The sequence below is a fragment of the Palaemon carinicauda genome, chromosome 23, assembly GCF_036898095.1.
Source record: "Palaemon carinicauda isolate YSFRI2023 chromosome 23, ASM3689809v2, whole genome shotgun sequence".
Lineage (NCBI taxonomy): Eukaryota > Metazoa > Arthropoda > Malacostraca > Decapoda > Palaemonidae > Palaemon > Palaemon carinicauda.
This window is the reverse complement of record NC_090747.1, coordinates 76,601,971-76,628,277: the sequence shown is the minus strand read 5'-3', so window position 1 is coordinate 76,628,277 and position 26,307 is coordinate 76,601,971. Positions and strand designations below refer to the sequence as shown.

Sequence of the window (26,307 nt, the reverse complement as noted above, 5' to 3'; positions counted from 1 at the left end):
AACTCAAGCCTGGACAGGAAAAACTTCCCTCGGAAGGAAAGTTATCCGCTCAAGGAGGCAAGCCTCCTGACTGTTCTAAAATGAACTGGAGAGCTGTCCGTCGACACGGGAGTACTACCAGTAGAAGGAGACACGCCCCTGACGAAAATACAAGGGGGGAGGCAGCAACAGCCGAATCCCCAGGACTCAACCAGACAGCTCACACCGTTGCTATATTACAGAAACGAACTAGATCGGTAACTGTAAAAAAATAAAACAAATAATATTAGTACACATTCATTCCCCCGGGAAGGCTCCGAAGAGGAATCCCGAGGGAAAGGAACAAGAATTACACAACAGGCACGTGCCCTCACAACCACTTACACTCGCGGAAGGAGAGCTGTAACCAAAATAGAATTATAACAATTATAATTATGTAACTATGTAATTATGTAATTTAAAAAAAGAATGAACACTAAAGAAAGAACGAAAACCCCGAAAGGAATCGTTCTACAAGCTGAAAAACAAAAAACAACTACAATTAGATTCATAACTAATTGATACAAACGTACGGCGTAGCAACCCCCCACACGGAAAGGAAGCTAGGCTACAAGGGCGTAGTAACACGTAGTAAAAGGGTGAACGACCTCAAGAGAGAGAGAGAGAGAAAGACATAAGTCAAACTCGATCGCCACCCATAAAATACGCCGTGGTGGCCTAACTGCCGAGGCCTCCACATAGATATCGTACACTACACACACACGTCTGAAAAGGAAACTTACTTATTCTATACTCAAATATATATACAAACATGAAAACATGTTTACATATATATTGAGTAAATGAAAAGTAAGCGATTAAGTAAAGACAAAACAGACAATGACTGCCAAGCGAGGACCAAGACAGAGACGTCTGTCACAGTCCGAGCCAAAAGTGAAAGTGAGTATTCACCTGTGTGTGAGGGGGAGGAGGGGTAGCTAGCTACCACTCCCCTACCCCCCCGCTAACTAGCACGGGGGTATACACCCTCGTTAAATTCTAATGGCTCGCCATTTCAGCTACGCTAAAAGTAATACCCTTTGTAAATAGCGTGGTTTGTATTTCGGTTACGGAACAAAAAACTTTTCAGGAAGGGAACTGCATATAGCTCCACCTTTCAGAAAGGTATATAACAAGTGGAAATAAAGAATTGTATCAATTAAGAACAAAATTCCCATTACCACATGCTTACCTTCAATGCCCTTCCACTGTTAAGCATAAGTGCTAAAAACAACACTGTACAACAAAACAAACACTATAAAAAGCAAAAGTAGTAAAAGATAGAACCCTTTCAGAGAGCAGTAATGGTACATTTATACTTGTTACAGCCAAAGACAAAAGTGCAGGTGATGGCTGTCCCCACATCCCTCCACTAACTACTGCAACTACCTTACTAATGATTCAATGATCATTCCAGTTTCTCTGAGGACATTCGCCTAATTAAGGGATGAAAACTTTGACTATGCATGGGAACAAATATTTTCTACTACGTTTTTTAACCCAGCTTATAAAAAAAGGCCCAACCTCCCAAAAAAAAAACCATGGAGGGAAGGTAACTACTTCACTGTAATTTAGGACATAGTTTGACCAGTCCAGTAAAATATTAATATTTAAATTTCTAAATGCATACGGTCTGCTCAAGGAATTTGTATTAATAAATGAAAAGCGGGGACTTGATAAACTTGAGGAGGTTGAACAGTTGAAGGAGATGAGCTCAAGGAGAATGGATGAAAAACAGAGAGCACTGCAGTTGAAGATGGAAGGATGGAAGAACAATGCGATTAATGTTAAGTAACAAGGGCATGAAACGTATTATGGTTAACTTCCACATACTGCATTAGCTCCCATAAATAAGAAATTGTACTTTTGAAACTGTTAAAAATACAACACTAAAATATGTTAAAAAGTACACACACATATATCATGTTATAAATGTTCGATCAATATTTACTTTATAAGAAAAGGTGGATTTATAATAACTAAAGATTTCAAAATTAACTGATGAAATAGAAACTACAAGGATGAAGAAACATACCTCAGATTCAGTTTCGACTCTCTTGACAGCTACAGTGTGGCCTCTCCAAACTGCTTTATGAACAACTCCAAAAGATCCTTTGCCAATACTCTGAAAAATTAAAAAAAAAAAAAAAAAGTTTTATTTCCAATTAGCCAGGAAACAAAGATTTCAAATTAAACATAAACATACAACCCTTTTACTTAAAAACACTTTTTCTTGCCTGAAGGAAATGGGAACCATAAAAGCACACAGTATTAAAGAGGACAACAGAATTATCAGATCTCAAGGAAGTTCTGTCTATAAATTTTAAATGATATTTTCACCAATAGCGAGTTTCATCAATTCCACGTTTTTAGTAGATTTTGATATTCAAAGAAAGTTTATAATACGTTTTTCTTATGGAATACGAGGCTCACTGGGATAAGGTGTATTCTGGAGAAGCGCTGAAATGTGAGGCACGTCTGAAAGAGGTTTACCTTGGGCGAGACATACACTGAAGGAGATTGCCTGGAAGAGATGTGTCTGGGACCCCATGCTGGAAGGAAAGTCGTCCCTCGAGGGACTTGCAGGAGGAGGAAAGTACTAGGATAGCCTGTGCGAGTCAAACATACGTTTCCCCTTTGAAGAGGAAAGACCTTGCAAAGGTTGAGGAACAACCTCGAGCAAGGGGTCAAAGAGACCCGAAGGAGATGACCTCCTTGAAGGGCAAGGGTTGGTCACTCACTTAACCATCCTCAGAAAAGGAGAATGGCGTTTCATGTGGGGAAAGGAGCAGAGGAGACAAGTCTCCTTCCAAAGGCTCCAAAGGGGGTGAAGAGACAAAAGGCTTCCTAAGAGACACCTGATGGTTGACATCTGATGCAGCAGCAATCTCATGTTGGTGTCTCTCTACCAAAGCCGGCTACAGTTTCTCACCCGAAGGGAAACTTTCAACCGCCAAAGAAGGACACAGCAACAGCAAAGCATCTAATACCTGAAAAGAAGAAGGCTTCTCTGAGGAGGCAGCCCCTTAGTTTCTCCAAAGGAAACGGAAGGACTTCCTTGTCCTTGGGCTTGCCCTAATGTTAACCGACCATAACTCTTGCTCAACTTGCCTCCAGAAGAGACCAATGGAGAAGGAGAAGCGTACAGAGGAGGAGTAGCATGGATCAAAGAAGCAAGTCGGGATTTCCTCGACTTGAGGACAACCCCGAAGGTGAAGAATCCTTTTTCAACTTCTTTTTCTCCTCCTGCTATATGTCTCCCAATAGGAGGATAGTCACTACCAACAATCACCACAAGGTGACACTTGAGAGCATGGATGCCCTCTGCATTGTGGGCATGTCCAGTGAGGATACACTTTCAATGCACAAATAAAATTGCCTCCAGGACATTTCCACATTTCAGCAGGCATTCTTAACAAGAACATAAACACTTCTAAAGTCAAACAAGCTGGAAAAATAAAGAAATTATTAATAAAGTCATTAAATATTCCCTGTCAGAGACAACCTCCGTTCCCACTGACAGCTAATACCTAAGCGAGTTATCAGCGAGTCAGCGGGGACACTGTTACCTTTCAGCTACCGGCACATAACTACAGACAGTTGCCTTCCAGCTTCCGGCAGGTAACTACAGACAGTTGCCTTCCACCTCCCGGCAGGTAGCTACATACAGTTGCCTTCCACCTACCGGCAGGTAGCTACATACAGTTGCCTTCCACCTACCGGCAGGTAACTACAGACGGTTACCTTTCAGCTACCAGCAGGAACTACATGTCGGTTGTTAGCACCTTGTTACAAGTTTTTAACTGCCGTATTCTGCATTGTTTGGATTTGTCTGGGAACAAATTCATTAATTTTGATATGTTTTTCAATTACATGACCTGGGAATTGTTCCCACAATTTCCTGGAATTTTGTCCCTCATGATATTAATTTTATGATTATTCTTATACAAACATCACTATAAGAATAAGTGATCTTATTAAATGTAGAAGTACAAAATCTTTATCTACTTGTTCCTTTGTATAAAAATATGACATTTGAAAATAATTTGTATTTTTCCTAACGATACAACCTCTTAGCTATTTATTATGGGTATTACTTTCAGCAAAGCTGATAAGACGAGCCATTAAAATTTTAGCTTTAGCGAGGATTAACTACCCATACCGCTAGTTAGTGGGGAGGTAGGGGGGTAGCTTGCTACGGCTCCCACTCTCACCTGTGATTTACCTCACTTTGCTAGGAGGTAGGACTTCAAGGGGATAGGGTCAGCAGGTAAGTTTGTATAAAAAGCTATTGTAAGGGTTTGTATCATTAGGGAAAATACAAATTATCTTCGAATTTGTCATTTGTTCTGTAACTAGAATACAAACCTACACTATTTATTAGGCATGACTCACCCATTAGGAGGGTGGACATCCCTGCCAATCTGGCTTTTTGGCTTTACCTGTGGACTCTTTGTATTGAATAGGTTGGTACCAAATATAAGGAGTCCCTACACCTCGCTAAGCCTTGCTATGCAAGGTCTGGGGCCTACGTAAGCTCTGTGTTGAGAAGAGCAGTGTGACTGTCAAGGTAAAGGTTATTCCGAGTCCTTGTAGGAAAAACGGTTTGACCAAGACTTTCCCGATACCACTTCGCCAGGGTATGTGGATGCAACAGTATTGACACAATACTAGGTACATAAGGAAGCATGATTTACCAGCAGTGGTTGAGGTCAGCTTGCGCAGAGAACCCAGACTGCTGCTTTCCCCATGAGAGGGGATGATGATGATGATGATGATGATGATGATGATGATGATGATGATGGGAGGAAAAAAAAAAAAAAATGAGCCAGTCATTCCTTTTCATTCTCGCAGAGTACAGCCGGGTAATAGTGCCCTTGACCTTCTGCTACTTGTCCAATAAGGAGCTTGAGGTATTCAACCAACTGTTGTGCAGCCACCACAGGACCGATAGAGATCGTATTGAGCTCCTGTGGGTCACGTCTTGCAGGAAATGGGCTGTGAAAGTTGCCTGGCGCATTTATATCCTTGCTTGTAGAACCTGCTTCACAGAGTAATCTGCTTTGAAGGCCAGGGGCGTAGCTATGCCCCTAACATCGTGGGTCGACGTGTTGGAGGAGGATCTGGATTCAGAGCGTAATTGAGGACTCTGTCAATCCAGTAGAGATGGTGTTTTTGGTGATCTTCCTCTTGTCTCTCCCGGTGCTGACAACAAGTGAAGGCACTCGGGTAGGCTGTTGCCGTTCTCTTGAGGTAAAGCCTCAAACATCTCCCTGGGTCAGTAATAGATGATCTATTTGGATCGTCAGTTAAAGAGTGGAGACTCGTTGTCCGGAAGGGGTTGAATCTAGGATCCGTCACCTCTGGAGACTGTGTCTTGGCAACAAACTAAGGGACAAAACTGAATGTAGCCTCTCCCCCTTCTCTTTGAATGGGTGATGTCGAATGAGAGACCATGAAGTTCATTGACCCATTTGGCCATGGTCAAAACAAGTAGGAACACTTCTTCTCAGCCAGATGAAAATCTGTTGCCTGGTGTAGTGGATCGTAGAGAGGTCTCCTTAGAGACCGGAGAACTCGAACCATGTTCCGAGGGGGAGGTTTCAATTCAGATTGAGGAAAGGAAAATTCATAATTCCGCATGAGTTAGGAAAGATCTAGTGATGTGGGGATGTCCCTTCCTTTTTAGTTTTGAAGACGAGGCTAAAGATTGAGTGATCATCTTTACCTACAAATACTCAAGGATTCTGCTATTGCTGGAATAGTGGCATCAAGTGGAGAGATATGCTTTTCCATCACACCAACCATAGAAGACGTTCTATTTTGCCTCGTAGACTGTTGCTAAGGATGTCCTCATATAGCCAGACATCCTCTTCAGAGAGCCAGACATCCTCCTCGCAACTTGTTGCAAAAAACCTCTCTGAGTGAGGAGGTGTTGGGTAGTCTTCAGGCGTGCAGTCATAGCAAAGCTATAGCTTGTGGTAGATGTTGAAGTGCGATTGTCTGAGTAGATTGTGACGTGGAGAGGCTTCTCTGGAGGCTCCATCAGGAGCTGCAGATAGTTCAGAAACTATTCAGCATGATGCCATAGCAGAGCTATGAGAGACCTTGAGAGGTTGACCAATGTTCTAGACTTGAGTACCCTTTTCATCAGACAAAATGGGGACAAAACCTAAACGTCGTCATTGTTCCCACAGTTGCTGGCATGCATCTTGCCAGAGAGCCTTGAGGTCTGGGGAGCAGCAAAAGCCTGAAGTTCAGGGGGGTTGCGAACAGATCCACGGTTGGAGAACCTCACAAAGTCAGGAACTTGTAGGCTACAAGGTGATCCAAAGACCATTCAGTACACAGGTACATATTATCTGAGATGCTCTGCTCAGATTGTTGGTGACCACATTCCTCTAGTTTGGAATGAAGCGGGCTGATAGTGGTACTGAGAGAAATTCAGCCCATCTTAATATCTATACTACTAGATGGGATAGAGGCTACGAGCAAGTTCCTTCTTGCTTGTTGATGTGAGCCACTATTTGGTCTTGTCGCTCATCACACCACTGAGTGGCTCGTCAGGAACTGATGGGACTGATGAAGGACTGGAAAGATGGCCTTCATCTCTTTAGAGATTCAAGTGAAGGTACTTTTCAGAGGCCTGAGGTCATGTGGTGCAGCACGATGCCCCCCTTCCCCCTTCTTTTGATGTGTCTAAGTACAGCATCAAGTCCGGGGGAAAGGATGAGAAGGTTTACACCTCTCCGCAGATTGCAGATTTTAGTCAGCCACCCATCCCTTGAGGTCCGTCCACTCCTCTGGTCCCATGGGGATCAGAATGTCCGGAGAATCGAAGGCTTGATTCCAATAGGACTCAAGCCGCCACTGAAGAGATCGAATCCTGAGGCGGCCGTTGGAAACTAGACGGGCCAGGGATGATAGGTGTCCGAGGAGACATTACCACTTCTGAGCTGGGAGTTCTTCTCATCTTGAGAAAGGGTCTTACGACCTTTCCAAGCCTCGTTATCTTGTCTTTGATGGGAAGGTTTGGTGGAGATTGGTTAAAATCATTCCCAGATATACCAGTGTCCTGAGAGGGAAGTAGGGAAGATTTCTCAAGATTTACTATGATTTCCACGATCACCAGATCTTGGTAAAAGCTCAGAAGTATTGGTGCTAAAGATAGGTTATCAGCCAGTCGTCAAAAAACGGAGGAGACGGATGTCGATCCAGTAAGCCAAGGATGGGTGCAGTGGAAAGACCGATACACATTACCCTGAACTGGTATTTCTTGTTGTCTAGACTGGATCTCTAATATTTCCTTGAAGATGGATGGTTTGGGACCTGGAAGTATGCGTCCTTTAGGTCCAGCGTGCACATGAAGACCTGTGGTCTTACCGCTAGTCCAACTTTCTCCTACATGCCCAAAGGGTCTGCTCCTTTGCGGATCCTTTCGCATAGGAGTTTGTTGACGCTGGGGTCTTGACTCTTGGAGGAAGAGATCAGTGAACAGGATGCGATACCCTGTATAAAGGACTCTTCCCTGGGTGAGAACTCAGCCTTAACTGATGAAGAAGTGGGTAATGGTAAGGCAACGCTTGACCTTACCTTGCGCCCTGACAGGGGTGATGCTATTCCTTAGAACAGCATCGTTCTGGCAAACGTTAATCAATGGTCAAGGGCTGGATATTGTGGCTACTGCGCAGTTGGAGTGCGCTCGTGAGTAGTCACCTGTCGACGAGCTGCTGATGGGGACTGTCGATCGTCTGCCGATTGCTTTACTGGATTGGCATGATGGCGAACGGTGAGTAGCAAGGAGTGTGTTGCTTGCCTTCCGATCTAGGGAACGACGGGCAGAGATTAACTAGCGAGTATCAGTAGAGAAGTTCCGGTGAACGACGAACTGCCAATAATCGGCGAATCGGCTATCTGTGAGCCAGAGATGGTGACTGACAAGCAGACGAAGGCTGTCTGGTCAGTCAGCCAAGGTAGGCTGGCGATCAATGAATTGGCAATCAGCATGGTAACGATTGGAGTGCCCTGAGGAACAGCAAAATGGTTCAATGATCGACTAGTTGGTGATCGGCGAGCCATTGACGATCAGCGCTCGGAGCTCTGAAAGGAAGCTTGCAATGCTGACGATCGAGAACGTATGGTTAGAGAAAGGTTCGACGACCGGAATGCTATCCTAATAATCGGTGAACAGCGATCAAAGCATTAGCGATTGGTGAGCTAGCAAAAGCTGACTGTCTGAGACCGGCGATCTGCGAGCTAGAGATCAGTAAGCTGACAATTGGCTATTGGAGAGCTGGGGATCAGCAATCAGCGAGACTGAAGGTCGATGATCGTAGAAAGATGAGCTAGCAATCGGCGATTGGCAACCTAGCGATCAGCTGCCTGATGACTGGTTATCAACAAGCAATCGGCAATCAGCACGCTAGCAATTGGAGATCGACGTGCTAACGTTTGGTGTTCAGTGAGCTAGCGATCTGCGAGCTGGAAATCGGAGATTGGCGAGTTGGCAATCTGTGATTGAAGAGCTAATGATCAGCGATCGGTGAGCTAATGATCAGCGATCGGTGAGCTAACAATCAGCGAGACTGGAGGTCAACGATCAGAGAAAGATGAACAAGCAATTGGCAATCGGCGATCTAGCGATCAGCAAATGGTGATCTAGCAATCAGCAGGTTGACGATTAGCCATCGGTGGAAGACGAGCTAGCAATCGGTAACCTAGTGAAGGGCGATCGGAGAGTTTGCGATCGGCGAGCTGGTAATTGGAGATTATCGAGTTAATGACCACCGGTCGCTGAGCTAGCCATCAATGAGACTGGAGCTAACAAAAAGACGAGCTACAGTGCTAGTCGGCAAACAGCCAAATGATGATCGGGAGACAGGATGAGCCCTGGAGGAGCAAACATTCTCGCATGAATCAGACCTCCATGGTGCATCATGAACCGGGGTTCATTATGGAGTAGATGAGCGGTGAGATAGCGATCGCCAATCGGCAAGCTGGTTGGATGTGACTCTACCCTTAGAGGGCGAACACCTATCCTTCCATTCCTTCTTATCCCCCAGATGGCGCGACTACTTTGAAGTTGGAGGAGAGTCAGGTTCTGCCTGGTGATGTCTGCTCTGCTTGCACTATGGTGAGAACTGGCGAGTTGGTGAGAGCTGTCACATGGGAGAGCGCGGGTGCACTGGCGAACACTGGTGCGCAGAGAGCGATGGCGCACTGGAGAGCGCTGGTGTGCAGGAGAGTGCTGGCAAGCTGGTGAGCGCTGTCGCGATAGCGAATTGGTGAGCGCTTGCGAGCGACGCGTTGGTTGACGCTGAAGGGTCGGATTGCTGGCGTACGCTGGAGTGTTGGCACACTGGTGAGCGCCGGCATGTTTGTGAGCGCTGGCGCATAGCTAGAGCACGATCTGGGTGCTGGTTCGTTGGTGCCTGCATGCTGACGGACCAGGTGCATGGTGTCATGAACAGAGACGGCAAGTCAGGAGAATGGCGAGTCGCAGAAGATCAGTGCGTAAGATGACTGGAACAGGCATGTGTCCTTAGGAGGGACAAACATCCACCGAAGAGCATCGCACGCGATCAACAGGAAAGTCCAAGGCTGAAGTCCGAGAACTAGCGGAAGAGTCGTCGTAAGAAGGACCAACAACAGATGAGGAGTCTCCTCTGCAGAGGAAGGCTGCGTTGACTTAGCTGAGGAGCCAAAGAGGCGTCTCTAGCGCACTTTTCCAAGGCAAAGAGATGATGCCCTCTGGGGCTGGAGGATCAGCAAGCTGACCATAAGTGATGATGCCCTCTAGGGACCGGTGGGTCAGCAAGGTGACCTTCAGCAGCAGCAATCTTCTTAAGAGGAGTCTCAATGAGTGGCCCCTCTCACAAGCGAGAGAGGTGATCACTTCGCAGGAGAGACTTGCCTAGGACTATGCTCCACCCCTGAAGGAAGAGGTGACTTAGCAAGGGAAGAGCATAGAGTAGGCAAAGAAACAGCAACAACAGATAGGGATGAAGATGAAGAAGGGAAGTTCTCCCTCGGAAGGGAGAACAACCCAATACCTGGGGATGAAAACTCTCCCTTGGAAGGGAAAGTAGTCCAACCCCTGAGGCGAACCTCTGGGCAGTGCTCTAAAAAGATCTGAAATGAGCGCTACCTGAGGAAGCATAGCAGGAGCTAGTTCCTCGAAGATGGAGTGCTGATCAGGAGTTGCCACGGGAATAGAAGGGCAGTAAAGTGACAGCAGATTCCCCAGACATGAACGGCACTGCTCTACTTCATTGGTTCTCTTAGTTGAAAGATGAACTGCATCGCTGAGGAAAAATAAAATAAATTATGTCACAAAAAACTTCCTTGGGAGGAGCACCTAGTCCACGGAAGGGAAAGGTGACCACAGAGAGAACAGATATAGATTAAGAACTGCGCACTCCCTTCCACGGCCGACATCGACGAGAAAAGAGAACGGCAGCGTAACAACAGTAATAAAACAAGAATTACAATTATTTAAATCAGCTAAAAATATTCGCTAATGGGAAGAACCACAGGATCCTACGGCGGGAAGTGTTCCCCACAGAGAAGAAGCTGAAAAGTTAAATTACCAACAATTATAATTTCACTTAAATAATGAAGAAAACAATCGGACGCACAACCTAACCCGGGACCAGAAAAGGTGCTCCCCTCGTGAGTATACTGTCGGACGCCTATGAAAGGCGAACGGCCTTATGAAGAGTAGGACTGAAGTCAAGCTCTGAAAAGGCTGCACATCCCTTCCCCCAGTAAATCCACGTAGAGGGATATGCGACGACAACAGATGAACGGAGGAGGGTTCAAATATCGACGATTCCCCGGCAGCAACGGCCGAGTCACATGGAATGTTATCCGCAAACCGGATGACCGATGGTCAAGGGGGAAAAGGTCGGAAGGGAAGGTTCTCCGGCCTTGCGCAAGTGCCTTGAGAACCTGCCATACTACATTATTACACACACACAGCACAAACACTGAAAAAAAATTTACAACATACGTATATATACTGTATACTAATTATATATACAGTATAAACATTAATAATGTTTTCATATATACAGTATATATATATATAAGAACAATGTAAGTTAAAAGGCAAAAATTAATGGCAGTCCAAAACAGGCGAGGAGGAAGAGCGGTAACACCCGGTCTCCATCCGAGCCAAAAGCAAAGCGAGCTAAATCCCAGGTGTGGGTGGGAGCGGTAGCAAGCTACCTACACCCCGCTAACTAGTGGTATGGGTAGTTAACCCTCGCTAAAATTTTAATGGCTTCTTTTCAGCTTCGCCGAAAGTAATACCACTAATAAATAGCGTAGGTTTGTATTTCAGTTACAAAACAAAGCTGTTTTCATCTTTTAAATAGGTAGTATTTCATCCAATTTTTCACTTATTAACTGTTACCTATGAGACCAAAGTCTTATAAAAAAATCTGTTGAAAATAGTGACAAATAATAAAATTTTTATAAGTGTAACTTTTGGCATTGGTAATTCTATACAATACCTCCACCAGCAAGTTATCAAATTTAAGTACTTTCACTAAAAAGAGGGAAGTCCAAGGTTCTGTTTGATATGTAAATCTAAGCGACGCAAGGTCTAGAAGTGGTTTACAAATCAGAATTAAATTTGACCAACCTGAAAAAAAACTAAGTCCCTCGATTTCATAACTCTCTCAAATTCCTCTTCAGACCAAGCTCTCATTTGTTCGTTTGTACGTTAAAAATCATATTTTCATAAAAAAAATAAATTTTTGAACATACTTAACCGCTGGTTATATAAAAATAGCTTTAGTCCCTGACGTCCGGCAGAAATTCAAAAAACTCGCAGCAATCGCAGATAGAGTTGCCAGGTGTACACTAGCGCCCTAACGGGAGATAGGCCGAACCATTCCATACATCACCAGATTTTCCATGCCCCTAGGTTTCTAGAGGAGAGGAGGGTGGGATTTTAAGTTATATAACCAGCAGGTAAGTATGTTCAAAATTTATTTTATTATGAAAATATAATTTTTAAACAAACTTACCTGCTGGTTATATAAAAATAGCTGATTGACACCCTTGGTAGAGGGTTAGAGACGGCAACATTATTGGAATTTTACTTAAGACTTAATCAAACCATGCTTAAGGGTTCGTACCTGTTAAGGAAGCTAACTTCAATGATTCTCTGCCTCATTATGTCTGCTATCCTCATGAGATCCAGCGGTCCACTCGGGGCTGAAGATCTCTAGGAGCTGTCAAACGGGTAATAACCTCTATGCTGACAGGACCTTAACTTGTTCCGGGCGCTCTCAAGGAACAAAATGACCACCTGACTAAATCAAAGATTGCGGAAGATTATCGACCAATCTTCACGTACAACCATAAAAATATATAAAAGTTCCAAGAGAAGAACAGGGGTACTAGGGATTAGGGGAAACGTAGTGGTAGATCCTTCACCTACTACTGCACTCGTTGCTACGAATGGTCCCAAAGTGTAGCAGTCCTCATAAAAAGTCTGGACACGTTTTAAGTATTGCGAGGCGAATACAGGTTTGCTCCTCCAAAAGGTTGTACCCATGATGCTTTGCAGAGAACGGTTTTGTTTAAAAGTTACAGAAGTTGCCACCGCTCTAACTTCATGAGTCTTTACTTTAGGCAGCTTAAGTTCTGCCTCACCACAGTGTGAGTGAGCCTCTCTAATTAAAAGTCTAATAAAAAATGATAGGGCATTTTAGACATAGGTAGCGCAGGCTTCTTGACTGCGCACTAAAGAGCCTCTGAATTGCCTCTTAAATCTTTAGTTCTGTCCAGATAAAGCCTCAGTGCTCTAACAGGAAACACAACTTTCTTCAACTCTTCACTCATCATATCAGAGAGAATAGAAATGTCGAAAGGTTTAGGCCATGGATGAGAAGGAAGTTTGTTTTTGGCCACGAATCCAAGTTGCAAGCAGCATATGGCTTTTCCGTTTCTGAAGCCAATATTCTAGCTAAAAGCATGAACTTCACTGACTCTCTTAGCTGTTTCCAGACTTACTAAGAGAAGTGTCTTCAAAGTCAGATCTTTAAAAGAAGCCGAGTGTAAAGGCTTCAATCGGTCACTCATGAGGAATTTTAAAACAACATCTAAATTCCAGGCTGGTGAATCTTGTTGACGCTTTTTAGAAGTCTCAAAAGATTTGAGAAGATCTTGAAGGTCTTTATTATTTGAGAGATCTAAATTCCTGTGTCTGAAGACAGCTGCCAGCATACTCCTCTACCCATTGATGGTCGAGGAGGAAAAAATGTGCTTTCTTCTAAGGTCCAAAAAGAAATCGGCAATTTGTGTTACAGAGGTACTGAATGAAGAAACTGATTTAGCTTTACACCACGCTCTATAAACCTCCCACTTGGACAGGAAAACCTTGATTGTAAAAGTCCTCTTTGTTCTAGCGATAGCCTTAGTAGCCTCCTTCGAAAATCCTCTAGATCTTGCGAGTTTTTCGATAGACTGACGGCAGTCAGACGTAGAGCTTGGAGGTTTAGATTGGTTTCTTGCCAAGTGAGGTTGTTTGAGAAGATCTATACTGTACTCAATAGCAGTCTTCTTGGAACGTCCACCATCCATTCCAGTACCTCTGTGAACCAACCTCCTGACGGCCAGAAGGGAGCTACTAAAGTCAACCTGGTTCCCTTGTGAGACACGAACTTTTGTAACACCTTGTACAGCACTTTGAATGGTGGGAACGTGTACAAGTCCACGTCACGAGCTGTTTGACGCTCGGGGTTGCACTGTCCTTGATGGTTAACGTCGCGTCTCAATAGACGGTCGACGTCACGTCTTACTTGACGCTCGATGTCACGTCCTACAGAACATCCTGTTCCGCTGGAAGCTCGACGTTCTGTTAGGTGGACGCACAACGTCACGTCTGTTTGTTTGACTCCTTGGGTTAAAAAAAGGGCTAAAATACGACATTTAACTAGGGAGTTATAAAGACGTTCGTCATCAAGAACATCTCGACTAGTAGCCTCACTACACTTGGTGTCCAGGTGTGAAGTTACCTGACACTCAGGGTCTAGGCCTGCTACTCTCTTGTTGTACGCAGGCCGATAAACTAGCATGAGCGAAGAGAACTTCTGTTGCAAATCTAGTAGTGTAATAAAAATAGGGTCAAACTGTTGTGGTACCGGAGACGTCACGTCTACCATAAGCTCTCTTTCTACACCGTTTAAAAAGACGCAGAGCGTCCAGAAGATGATAACCAGTTTGACGGTGGAGAAGGAGCATGAACCGAAGCCATGCTAGGCTAAGACAACTGTCCTGCAACTGAGAGTTGGACATTATTTGACAGTTGCCGACATCCTAAAAGGATGTTTGGTAGGAGAGTTTTCTTCGGTAGAAAGAAAAAACGCTCAGGACTGTTCCAAAGACTACAACCAGAAGCTTGCGGAGTCAAGATAGGACGCTGATTGACCGTGTCCACCTTCCTCTTCAGAGGTCTGGAAGTTGATGCCAGCCTCGTCTGGGTGCTGCGTCATCTGAAGACGACAAAAAACTTTCACCTCACCTTTCCTATGATGAAGGAGAGAGACCTGGGAGGCGTCAAAAGGTATGATCGAGTAGGCGACTGCTCGGGAGCTAAAGCCTCTCGTTTCCTTTATCGTTCGACATTTCTTCTCCCAGGGAATAGGGAGCTGGAAGAAGTTTTTAAAATCGACATTCCTTGGAAGAGGTCTAAGGATTAGAAGAACGACAGGTCCTAACAGACGCACCCTCTATTTGAGGGGTGGTGCTTAGACCGAAACAAAGAGCCCAAAACTAGACAACTTCCTCCTATACACGAACCTTCAGGTATTGCTTGAAGTTTGGATGGATGGGGAAGTAGAAGTAAGCATCCAGGAGATCTAAAGAGACCATCCAGTGGACCTTCCTTACTGCAGCAAGCATAGTCTTCTGAGTCTCCATAGAGAACTTTGTCCTCTGGACGTAACTCGAACAGTATGTAACTGACATTGGACGTCATGGTTTGTTTGACTTTCGACGTCACGAGCTTGTTGTTCGACGTCACTATCAGCTTGACGCCCGACGTCACGCTTAGCTGCCTGGCGATCGTCGCCGCGCTTGGAAGGTTGACGCTCGGTCACGCTTGGCCGCTTGACGTCTGGTATCAAGAGAAGCAGACACTCGATGGGATATAGAAGCCTTATCACGCTGTTCAACATTGCGTTTGCTGGTAGGCCGTCTGTGCGACAACGCATCCTGATAAGAATCATGACAAACCATCATTTTGCTAACAGCAGGCTGATAAGACTGCACAAAAGATGAGAGCTGCTGCTTCATGTCTAGCAGCATAGTCCAATTAGGATCAACATTAGGTGACACTGGTGTAGAAACTTCAATCGCGAACTCGCTTTCCTAATTGCTTACATAACGCTCCTCATTTTCAGCAGACAGAGACCAGTCTGGCGGAAGTGGCAGTGCATGTACCATGACACCAGACTCAAGAACAAGATCCGCATCAGTCTGAACCAAACCTTTGCCAACTTCCGACATTCTATCAGGACGCACACAGCAAAAAAGGAACACTGCCTTCTCTCACAAAAGCACTAATGCACTTCCTGCTGTTCCAGCTAAACGTGCTGCTGCACCAACATCTGCAGTTAGGTTCTTTATGCTGCATTGAGCACGCGCTCTTGCACTGCCCTACCAGCACTGTCTTAGAAAACAGAGACTCCTTCGACGCCTTCCTTAGTGAAAAACTCTGAAGGCGGAACGAGGAGCAGCAGGTACAAAATATAATGGAAAAAAACTCTCCTGAGTTTCTTAAAGTCAAGTGAAGGGAGAAATATCTTAGGAAACTTCTCCTAAGAGAATTCCACTAGAAGATAAATAGGGGAAAAGAGAGATCATCACTCCCTTCCTCCTACAAGTCTCTAAGTGAGGTAGAGATGTCTTGTTTCCTAGGAGTTAACTCCTTAAGATCCTGAATTCTGACCTCAATGCTTTAGAGGTTTAATTCTCGCTCTCCAACAGACACCAAGAATTAGTTCAAGCAGGCCTTGGTCTGAGAAAATAATACCTTTCCAGTTAATATTTATTTCTTAATATAGCGCCAGGCGTAACAATTTTCCAACGCTAGACGCTCATGGTCATGTAGACATCAAGTCCAAAGGTTGAAAGCTTGATGCCATGGAAGCCAGACGCCATGCGACTGCTTGGCGATCAGCGTCAAGTGACTCTCGGAACAATGTCGTTCACGATTCAGACGCTAGCGATCTAGACGCTCGGAGCTAAGCTTGACGCTCGGCGTCATGTCTAACTGCTTGACACTCGACGTCAAGCGCAACTGCTGGAAGCTTGACGCCACGCAACTGCTTGACGCTCGGCGCCACGTGACTTTCAGAACAATGACCCTCGCAATTAAAAACGCTCGGAACTATGCCGATCGCGTCTAGAATGGTCGATCATCGAACAAGAGAAAACAAGAGGTTGCACTAAGTTACAAACTTCATGTCAATCTCTTACAGCAGCGATAGTAGCTAGCCTTACTGGACGCTTGATGTCCAAAGCTCTACATCGGTTAGAAAAAAAAAAAAACTTTTACCTCGCCTTACCTACGGCGAGGGCAAGCGTTCTGGGAATTGTCAACAGAAAACGCTTGAGGGGACTTCTACTCGGGTTTTACAAGATGCTAGGCGCCAGGCTATGCCTGTCGCTTCCCTTCGCCGCTCGACATTACTTCTCCCATGGGTCAGGGAGCTTGAAAGAGGTCTAAGGCTAGGCTAACGACAGGTCTGAACAGAAGCACCATCCACTGTATTGAATACAATTCACCGCACTAATTTAGCACTAAAAACCTGCACTTTTAAACTCTTTGGCATAAAACCAAAAATAGACATGCCAGTAGTGAGAGATCTTACTATTCTGTCAAGGGTTTGAATGAGAATGCAATAGGTATTGAATCCTATATAAAATGTAACAAAATATTTTATATAAAATATTAAAATATTAAATGAATAGATATAGGAATAAAGAATATTACATATACTGTATATATATATATATATATATATATATATATATATATATATATATATATATATATATATATATATATATATATATATATGTGTGTGTGTGTGTAAACAACCCTTATTACTTAAGGGGTTCCAATAAAAGATGAATAGTCACATTTTACAATTAGAACATTTATAAATATTATACGAAAAAATTTAGTATTCCCAAAAACAAACAAGTAAATAACGATACAAAGAATCGTGAGACTATATCGATTATCATGAATACTACGTCGTATAAAAATTAACTGAACGCTAATTTTTTTTAATCTTCGCAAAAAGATTAGCTAAAGAAAAAATACTAAAAGGACCAATATAATTGTAAAATAACATATTCCTTTTATCTAATACAACTTTAGTTTTTAAGAATAATGTACTTTTCTTAAATAATGATACAAAGAAAAATTGTAATACTGTAACGATAGACTGAGAACTGCGTAGCATAAATAAACTGAACGCTAGTTAATCTTTGAAAACAGATCGAAGATTATCCAAAGAAAGCATACCAAACGGACAAAAATTTTATACAACTAAATACTTTGTAAGATAGTATTCACTTATCATTCTTTGTAGAAAAAGAAAGAAAATGCAAGTCATACTCTAGCTTACATCATATGACTGTGACGTCATAGATGAGGCGGGGTGTTTACCTATCGCCATTATGCTTTCGTTAGTTTAAAATAGGTTGAAAAATTTCTAATCCTACCTTTTAAGCTATAACATAGCGATCAAATATCAAACAAAACAAAATAAGCGAATGCCAAAACCTGTATATAGGAGTACTGTACATCACCAATATACTGCTAAAATCCAGGTTAATCACGAGTGAATTCCAAACGATGTTGCCAGGAATGCGGCATGGAAAATCTGGTGATGTATGGAATGGTTCAGCCTATCTCCTGTGGTGGCGCTAGTGTACACCTGGCAACTCTATCTGCGGTTGCCGCGAGTTTTTTGAATTTCTGCCGGACGTCAGGGACTAAAGCTATTTTTATATAACCAACGGGTAAGTTGATATGTTTAAAAACATAGATTATGTCATTATTACACCATCGACTGTATTCTACGTAGCAAGATGTAACCCAAACATCATAGTTTTTAACCAATGACGATTATCCACATTTTACTTGGGACTAGCAATTTAACAGAACTAGAATCATGTGACATGAATACCCAATCAGGTGACACTTTTACTAGGAAACTAACCCTTTTTGAAACTTTTCAAACAATTTCCATCGCTAATTTTCCAGTCTTATGAGAGCCATGGAGGCGTGTGAACCTTCAACTTCTAGTGCGGTTTCTCATTTGCCATCTACTTTGAGATCAATTTCTGTGGATTTTCTCCCAAGTTCTTGTCTCCATTGTTACTTGAATTATAGATATTTTGTTTCGCATTACTGTGGTAACATCAAAAGAATAATAAAGTACTGCCCAGATCATCCAGAAGGCACTGAAAGAAATGAAACCTGCTACTGTTAATGCGAGCTGGAAGAAGTTGTGGCCCCAGATTGTTACGATGACGAGGGATTTACACCTGCTGAGATTCAACACTCTGCAATACGGAAATCTGTGCAGTTGGCTGCAATAATTGGAGGTGACGGGTTTGGCGACATGACGACTGAAGACGTTGACGAGTTGTTGGACTACCATTCCCAGCCGCTAACTGACACAGAACTCGAAGACCTGACGAAATTGGCCAGTGAAGAAGACAGTGAAACACAGGAAGAGACCCAAGAAAATGTCGAAGAAACGGGCTAACATTAGAACGGCTTGCCAAGCTCTGCAACCTTGCGAAGGAGTTGAAAGAATTGTCGCAAGAGTGGGATGAGAATATGGTTCGTTCTATGCAATTCTGCAACAAAATCGATGAAGACATGACTCCCTACAGGATGCTCTTCGAGTGAAAAAAGCAGCAGCGGCAGCAACTTCCGATCACAATGTTCTTCCAGCCTCGCAAAAAAGAGCCAGTTCCTCCTGCTACTATGCCTTCGGAAGAAATTGAAGAAGTGTCCCAGGAAGAAGTTGAAAAAGTGTCCCAGGAAAAGACACCTTCGTCTGAAGAGACGTAAAATACTATCATTGGCTGCACAGTAGAAGACATCATCAGCTTCATCATCATCATTTCTACTGTGCAGCAAATTCATCGCCATCATCATTCAAGTTTTTCTTCAACTTCTTACGTGATGAGTACAGTAACAATCTTTATTTTTTATACTGTACTACTTTAATATTCTAACATTTTAATATTTGTGCCTGTTTTAGTTTAGGGTACTGTAGTACATGCATTAAGTGTTCTGTACATTAAAGGGTAGTTTGTTAACAGTACAGTACTACGTAAAGGGAAGGTTTTAAAAGTCTGAATATACATGTTATAACCTATCATATTTTTTTGTTTATTACATTTAAAACAAATATCTCTCTCTCTCTCTCTCTCTCTCTCTCTCTCTCTCTCTCTCTCTCTCTCGTAAATTATCATTCGGTCATTAGCGGCAGTTTGTTATTGTTGATTAAACGCCAAAAAAAAAAGAAAAAAAATTGTTTTCCTGCTTTGCTACGTATGTAGGATTTTATATAGATACGGTAAATAATATTTGTAATAACATATTTACTAAAAGCTTTTAATATCATTATTTATCACTTTCATCATGCGCGTTTAATGCCTTCGTTTGTTTATTACGATCGAAGATGGAGCGTACAGTAAACGAATGGAAGGTTTCCGTTTCAGGCGGCGTTATAAAGAAAAACATTATATAAATGGCATTCATTTCATTTATTTGGAAGTCCTAAGAAAAATTAAGTAAAACATTGGTAATAACAAAATCAACATATAATCAATATAATCGATGCAAAAACTAACCTATACATAGATGTGTAAATGCGTTTGTTTCTTCATTATGATCAGAGATAAACGTCAACAAAACATTGGTTGTCATTTTTTATCGTGCTTTTTGGCGTGTTTAGGAAACGCATGATATAAAATCGCCTTTAATATTTATGCCTGTTTTAGTTTAGGGTACTGTAGTACATGCATTAAGTGTTCTGTACATTAAAGGGTAGTTTGTTAACAGTACTACGTAAAGGGAAGGTTTTAAAAGTCTGAATATACATGTTAAATAAATACGTAAATATGGTGTCCCTACTTCGCGGATTTTCAGCTATCGCGGTCGGGTTTGGAACCTATCTACCGCGATAAACGAGGGTTCACTGTAGTCACTTTCTTATAGGCTATGTAACTTTAGCCAAAAACAGAGAGCTTTCACTTGCATTTATCTTTTTTAAACTTCCTCTTTTTTCTCATCATTGCCATCATTGTCTAAATTACCGATCGACTCTTCCATTATCACATGGCTTTTCTCTTTCTTGGCCAATCACCTACCTTCAATGAGGAATCAACTCGAATTTCATCCTTTTTATAGACTGTAGTTCTATCGTGCTCTCTTTGGATATGACGTTTCTGTGACCTGGTTATAATTTCTGTTATATGGTTATTTCCATTTGTTTGAACCACGAAGATGCTACTGATAAGTTCTTCTGTAATCATAAATATTTTTAAGTACCTTAATTATGGTAGTTACTATACATATATACAGTAATAGGAAAAATATCTCGTTTGAGGGGCAACAAGAAATGTTGTATTTTCTAGACCAAGATATAGCGTTTGTTGATTTTACTGTTCCTAACAAATAGGAAAGTAAATTCTGAGCCATCGAAAATACGCCCTTTCTTTAATCACTTCAACCCCAACTGAAACCATTGGACTATGGTGGGTAACCTCAGATTCACATTTCTAGGTAACGGCATAGCATCCTGGGGGCTTGCAAGGGGGAATGTAGCCCCTCCTGGTAAGTAAGAACACAGCATCCATAATTTAGGTAAGGAACCTTTGGTTACGTCACATTCCTATTTGTTTCCCTGGTAAAACCATGAAATGTGGTTTTTCAGGTAGGAAAATACATTTAGAATTGCAAATGGTGGCTAGGTTCTGGGGAAAATGGGAAATTCAAAATATAATTTCAAGGGGGAAACTTGCTTTGCAACAAAAAATATATGCAAGACACTGATTAGGCAAGGAGAGTATTGAGAAAATTGAATAGGCCATATGTATTGTTGTATATGCAAACGCTATAGGTATTAATACGAATCCTGCAACTGCCAGTTAGTAGGTAGGTCCATCATTCTACAAACTACCCAGACAATGCATCTCAGGTTAGGTTATAGTGAGGAGCCAATGGTTTCAAAGTTTACAGGTCCAGCATAAGGATAAATATTTACCACCCAACCTCATTTCCAATCTGTGTCACTATCAACTTAATAGATATAATGATAAATAATGTTATAGGATTCTGTTGGCATAGAATGATGGACAAATTTACTACCTGTCTTAAGAAGTTGAATGACTAAAGTACCATAGGTAATACCAGATAGGCTTAAAATCAGAGCAACGACCTAGACAATATATATAGGAAGGGCACATTATTGGAGACGGCAGCTAGAATAAAAGGAATGGAGTGTATGTATGATAGCGGCCACCTGTATGTATTATTATGGCTTTCGTAGAATACAACAGTGTAAGGGGGTCGCAAGGAGGAATTACCCCCCCCCCCCCGTTAGGTAAGTAGGAAGGACACGGCTTGTAGGTTAGGTTAGGTTAGTTGATGTCCATTTTCAATTAACGCGTGAGGAACTGGCCGCTGATATATAAAGGCTACAAAGGAATTAAATCACGCTATTGGAGACGGCAGTTGGAATAAAGGGAATTAAATCATGCTATTGGAGACGGCAGCTGGAATAAAGGGAATTAAATCACCCTATTGAGACGGCAGCTGGAATAAAGGGAATTAAATCCTGCTATTGGAGACGGCAGCTGGAATAGAGGGAATTAAATGCTTATAGCCCTGACATGATGTCATGAACAACTTGGTGACAGGTAAGGTTACAAGAAGCGGTTTGCTAGTAGGAAAAGAAATACAACTAAGTAGGAAAAGAAAAACAATTCAGTAGTAAAAACACATCCCTAAACTTGATATCCTAGTATTAAATAACAGTCATAACCTTGACGTTACGTTACCCCAAACTATTCAAAATAGTTGATAGTGAAAATTGTTCCCAAATTTATGATTTCCAATGAATTGATGTTTCGTTTTTCATTCAAGTGATCTTTCCAAAACGACCTTATCTGCCTACCTCTAAAAACTCGATTTCGTTAATATCAATTTGTTCGCACGTCTCAGTCTGGTTATCCATGGTAGAAATGGTCATTGTCTCACGCCATTTCTGAGTCAAGTTTTAAGTCACAAAGTTTTGACATAAACAAACTTAGGTTTCCCTAGGCCTTAGAACCTGGACGACTATCACAGGCCATCGTACGAAAATTTCAAATTCTCGTTTACGATAACATCACAGTTATTGATATACGCATAATACAATTGTTTTTCTTATAAAATCTACCTTTATGTTCTAGATATTTATAATTTTACATCAATGGCGTCATAGTATGAGTTTTAGAGGTTCTAAACGGAATTTAATTAGTAATCATTTATCTTAAATGCTACTGGTAATTATCGAACTTTCCCGACAATAGATGTTGAAAACTTGGTTTGACCAGCTGATTTACAAGCAATCAAAACCCTTATCATTATTATTTTAGAGCTTAAACTTTCAATAAAGGATCTTGAATATTATTGAAGTTATATTTATAATGAGGTTATAATACCTCTTCAGATAGAAAAACATCGCACAGTCTACTTCCGTATAATTAGTTGTTAAGAAGAAAGTTAGATAATTGATAATCGACAAGGAACTATCTCGATGTATAAATGATGAAGTATCATGTCGTATAATTCTATTCACATTATATGCATAGTCAAAGAATGTCTTATTAGCATTTATATGAAATAATTGACATATCTAATACCTATATGTTTACCTGAACTTGCTTTACTTCAAGGGATATATTTATGGTCGTAAGAAACTTGGGTGATATTCAAATAAACTTGAATAACAACTCTGGATATCTACTAAAGTTTGCGATCTAGGCGTATCTCTTGACTGTAACTCAAGGTATAGCTGTAACTTATCTTTAAATACCCAAATAAATAACCTATTTAAAACGCTGGCTATCTTGGAAACACTTTTTATAGAAAAAAATAACGAGATGAACATTCAGTAAAGAAATTTGTGATAAACTGTATTGTTACCAGGATTGACTACGGTAACTAATGTACATCTACTGCAATTTAACAAAGGTGCAACTTAAATATTCAAAACATAAAAGATTGCGGAGCAAGACTGTTAAAAGGTGTCCCACCCCTAGAAAAGATAACTCCTACACTAATTGATTTACACTGGCTGCCTATTAAAAAGAGAATTGAGTTTGAAATATGTATAATAACCTATCAAGTTATCAGAACCGGACGTCCTATATATCTAAGAGAATTGCTACATATTGTGCAGCCAACAAATAGTGTTGACAGCAGAATAGTCACAGCTGGTTTCAAATTATTGGAATCTAGATATATGTCTAATGTTGGCTCTAGTCTAGAGCCTTTAATTATGTAGGCCCGAGACAGTAAACACAAGCTCCCACTAGACATCCGAAAGACTAAAGATATTAAGGCTTTCAATCGGAAACTGGAGATTTTTTCTCTAAGTGCTTCGATGGTGTGGATTTGACAATAAACGAGCAATATGCCGTGGGGAATGCTTGAATACCTTGGAATGCACACGATAAAATTACTGTAAAAGTCCCGTAGAAAGTAGGGTTCATCTGCTGTATAGGACCAGAAAATCAGCCCTTAGAGTAAAGTAAGTATTACATGCGGAAACCCCGTGCCCTACAGAACCTACAAGATTTGTTTATCGTATACATGCTCGGGTATTTGGAGTACTGGATTGGACTGGATAAGAATAGGGAAGTGGGGAATATGGGGAAAGGAAGAGTAGGCTACCCCTGGATACAATCCAGTTTATAGCCCGAAGGCAGGTACTCGGGATGGTAAAGAATAAGGAAAAAGGGAGAAAGAGAAGTACAGGAGAAGAATAAAAGAGAAGGGCAGACCCTCATGCGACGTTAGATAGTATTAAAAGCAGTTTGAGAAAAGAAAAGACAGGCAGGGAGAGGAAAGATTTGTTGGTTCTATGTCTAGCCGTTGCTGCAGGAGTCTGCTCTTCTGCCACCTATTTTTATGGTTAAGAAAGGTATGATTGTTGAAAAATTATGATGTATTTAGAGTACTGTGCGCCTATTACGCAACTCCTTCGGCGTTAAATGTCAAATCCGCATTATCGAAGTACTTATAGAAAACGAGCAGGCTAATCAAAACTTGTTACACTAGTTCTTTTTTATCATTTTGAAATCATAATAGCCCTTGGAAAAGAAAAGCCCAACCCACCACAACGTAACTTAACCTCATTCGAAATATGAAATAAATCGTGTTTAATGGGATTATTTCAGCTATCTTTCTTGGCCTTGTTGAAGTCATTTTATTATTATTATTATTATTATTATTATTATTATTATTATTATCAGCCAAGCTACAACCCTAGTTGGAAAAGCAAGATGCTATAAGGCCAAGGGCTCCAACAGGAAAAAATAGCCCAGTGAGGAAAAGAAATATGGAAATAAATAAATGATGAGAGTAAATTAACAATAAATCATTCTAAAAACAGTAACAACGTCAAAACAGATATGTCCTATATAAACTATTAACAACGTCAAAAACAGCTATGTCATATATAAACTATAAAAAGACTCATGTCAGCCTGGTCAACATGAAAACATTTGCTCCAACTTTGAACTTTTGAAGTTCTACCGATTCAACTACCCGATTAGGAAGATCATTCCACAACTTGGTAACAGCTGAAATAAAACTTCTAGAATACTGTGTAGTATTGAGCCTCATGATGGAGAAGGCCTGGCTATTAGAATTAACTGCCTGCCTAGTATTACGAACAGGATAGAATTGTCCAGGGAGATCTGAATGTAAAGGATGGTCAGAGTTAAGAAAAATCTTATGCAACATGCATAATGAACTAATTGAACGACGGTGCCAAAGATTAATATCTAGATCAGGAATAAGAAATTTAATAGACTGTAAGTTTCTGTCCAACAAATTAAGATGAGAATCAGCAGCTGAACACCAGACAGGAGAACAATACTCAAAACAAGGTAGAATGAAAGAATTAAAACACTTCTTCAGAATAGATTGATCACCGAAAATCTTGTAAGACTTTCTCAGTAAGCCAATTTTTTGTGCAATTGAAGAAGACACAGACCTAATGTGTTTCTTAAAAGTAAATTTTCTGTCGAGAATCACACCTCGAATTTTAAAAGTGTCATACAAATCTAAATAAACATTATCAATACTGAGATCCGGATGTTGAGGCGCCACCGTCCTTGACCTACTTACAATCATACTTTGAGTTTTATTAGGATTCAACTTCATACCCCACAATTTGCACCATGCACTAATTTTAGCTAAATCTCTATTAATGGATTCACCAACCCCAGATCTACATTCAGGGAATGGAATTGATGCAAAGAGAGTAGCATCATCTGCATATACAACAAACTTGTTTTCTAGGCCAAACCACATCTCATGTGTATATAGTATGAAAAGTAATGGGTCAAGAACACTACCCTGTGGAACACCGGATATCACATTCCTATACTCACTATGGTGCCCATCAACAACAACTCTTTGAGATCTATTACTTGAAAAATCAATAAAAATGCTAAGAAACGACCCACCCACTCCCAACTGTTTGAGTTAGAAAACAAGGGCCTCACGATTAACACGGTCAAAGGCAGCACTAAAATCAAAGCCAATCATACCACAATCAAGGGATTTCTGTACAGCATTGGAGACTGTAAGAAGGGTATCGCATGCTCCAAGGCCTTAATGAAAACCAAATTGCAAACTAGGGAATAGATGATTACCTTCAGCAAACCTATTAGGACGTTTCGCCAGAAGACGTTCAAACTCTAAATCAATCAATCAATCAATCAAAAACTTTAGATAATATGGGAGTTATGGAAATTGGGCGGTAATCAGTGGGACTTGAGCTACCACAAACACATTTACAAAGAGGAGTAACATTACCAATTCTCCAACAAGCGCTAAAAGCTCCTCTTCTTGCTAACTTAGCCATGCTTCAGTTGCCGCTAATATGTCGAAACATTTCTCATATGTCAATTCTCTAATTCAAATTGTTTTATTATCAACAGAATGCATAATTTTTTATA

At 41.5% G+C, this 26,307-nt stretch overlaps 1 protein-coding gene across 3 annotated transcripts in view; it reads right to left on the bottom strand.

Moving 5' to 3' along the window:
- The window catches only part of LOC137617185 (mitogen-activated protein kinase kinase kinase 7-like), a 365,910-nt gene that overhangs the window by 199,050 nt on the left and 140,553 nt on the right, over positions 1-26,307 (bottom strand). For 2 of the 3 annotated variants that reach the window (XM_068347061.1, XM_068347063.1), the window contains exons 1-2: positions 22,248-22,429; positions 2,054-2,143 (exon numbers count right to left, since the gene is read on the bottom strand). In XM_068347061.1, coding sequence (XP_068203162.1) covers positions 2,054-2,143; positions 22,248-22,322 — 165 coding nt within the window. In that variant the 5' untranslated portion in view covers positions 22,323-22,429. Of the gene's footprint in view, positions 1-2,053; positions 2,144-22,247; positions 22,430-26,307 lie in introns of those variants that run through there. The other variant, XM_068347062.1, reaches the window with a different exon arrangement.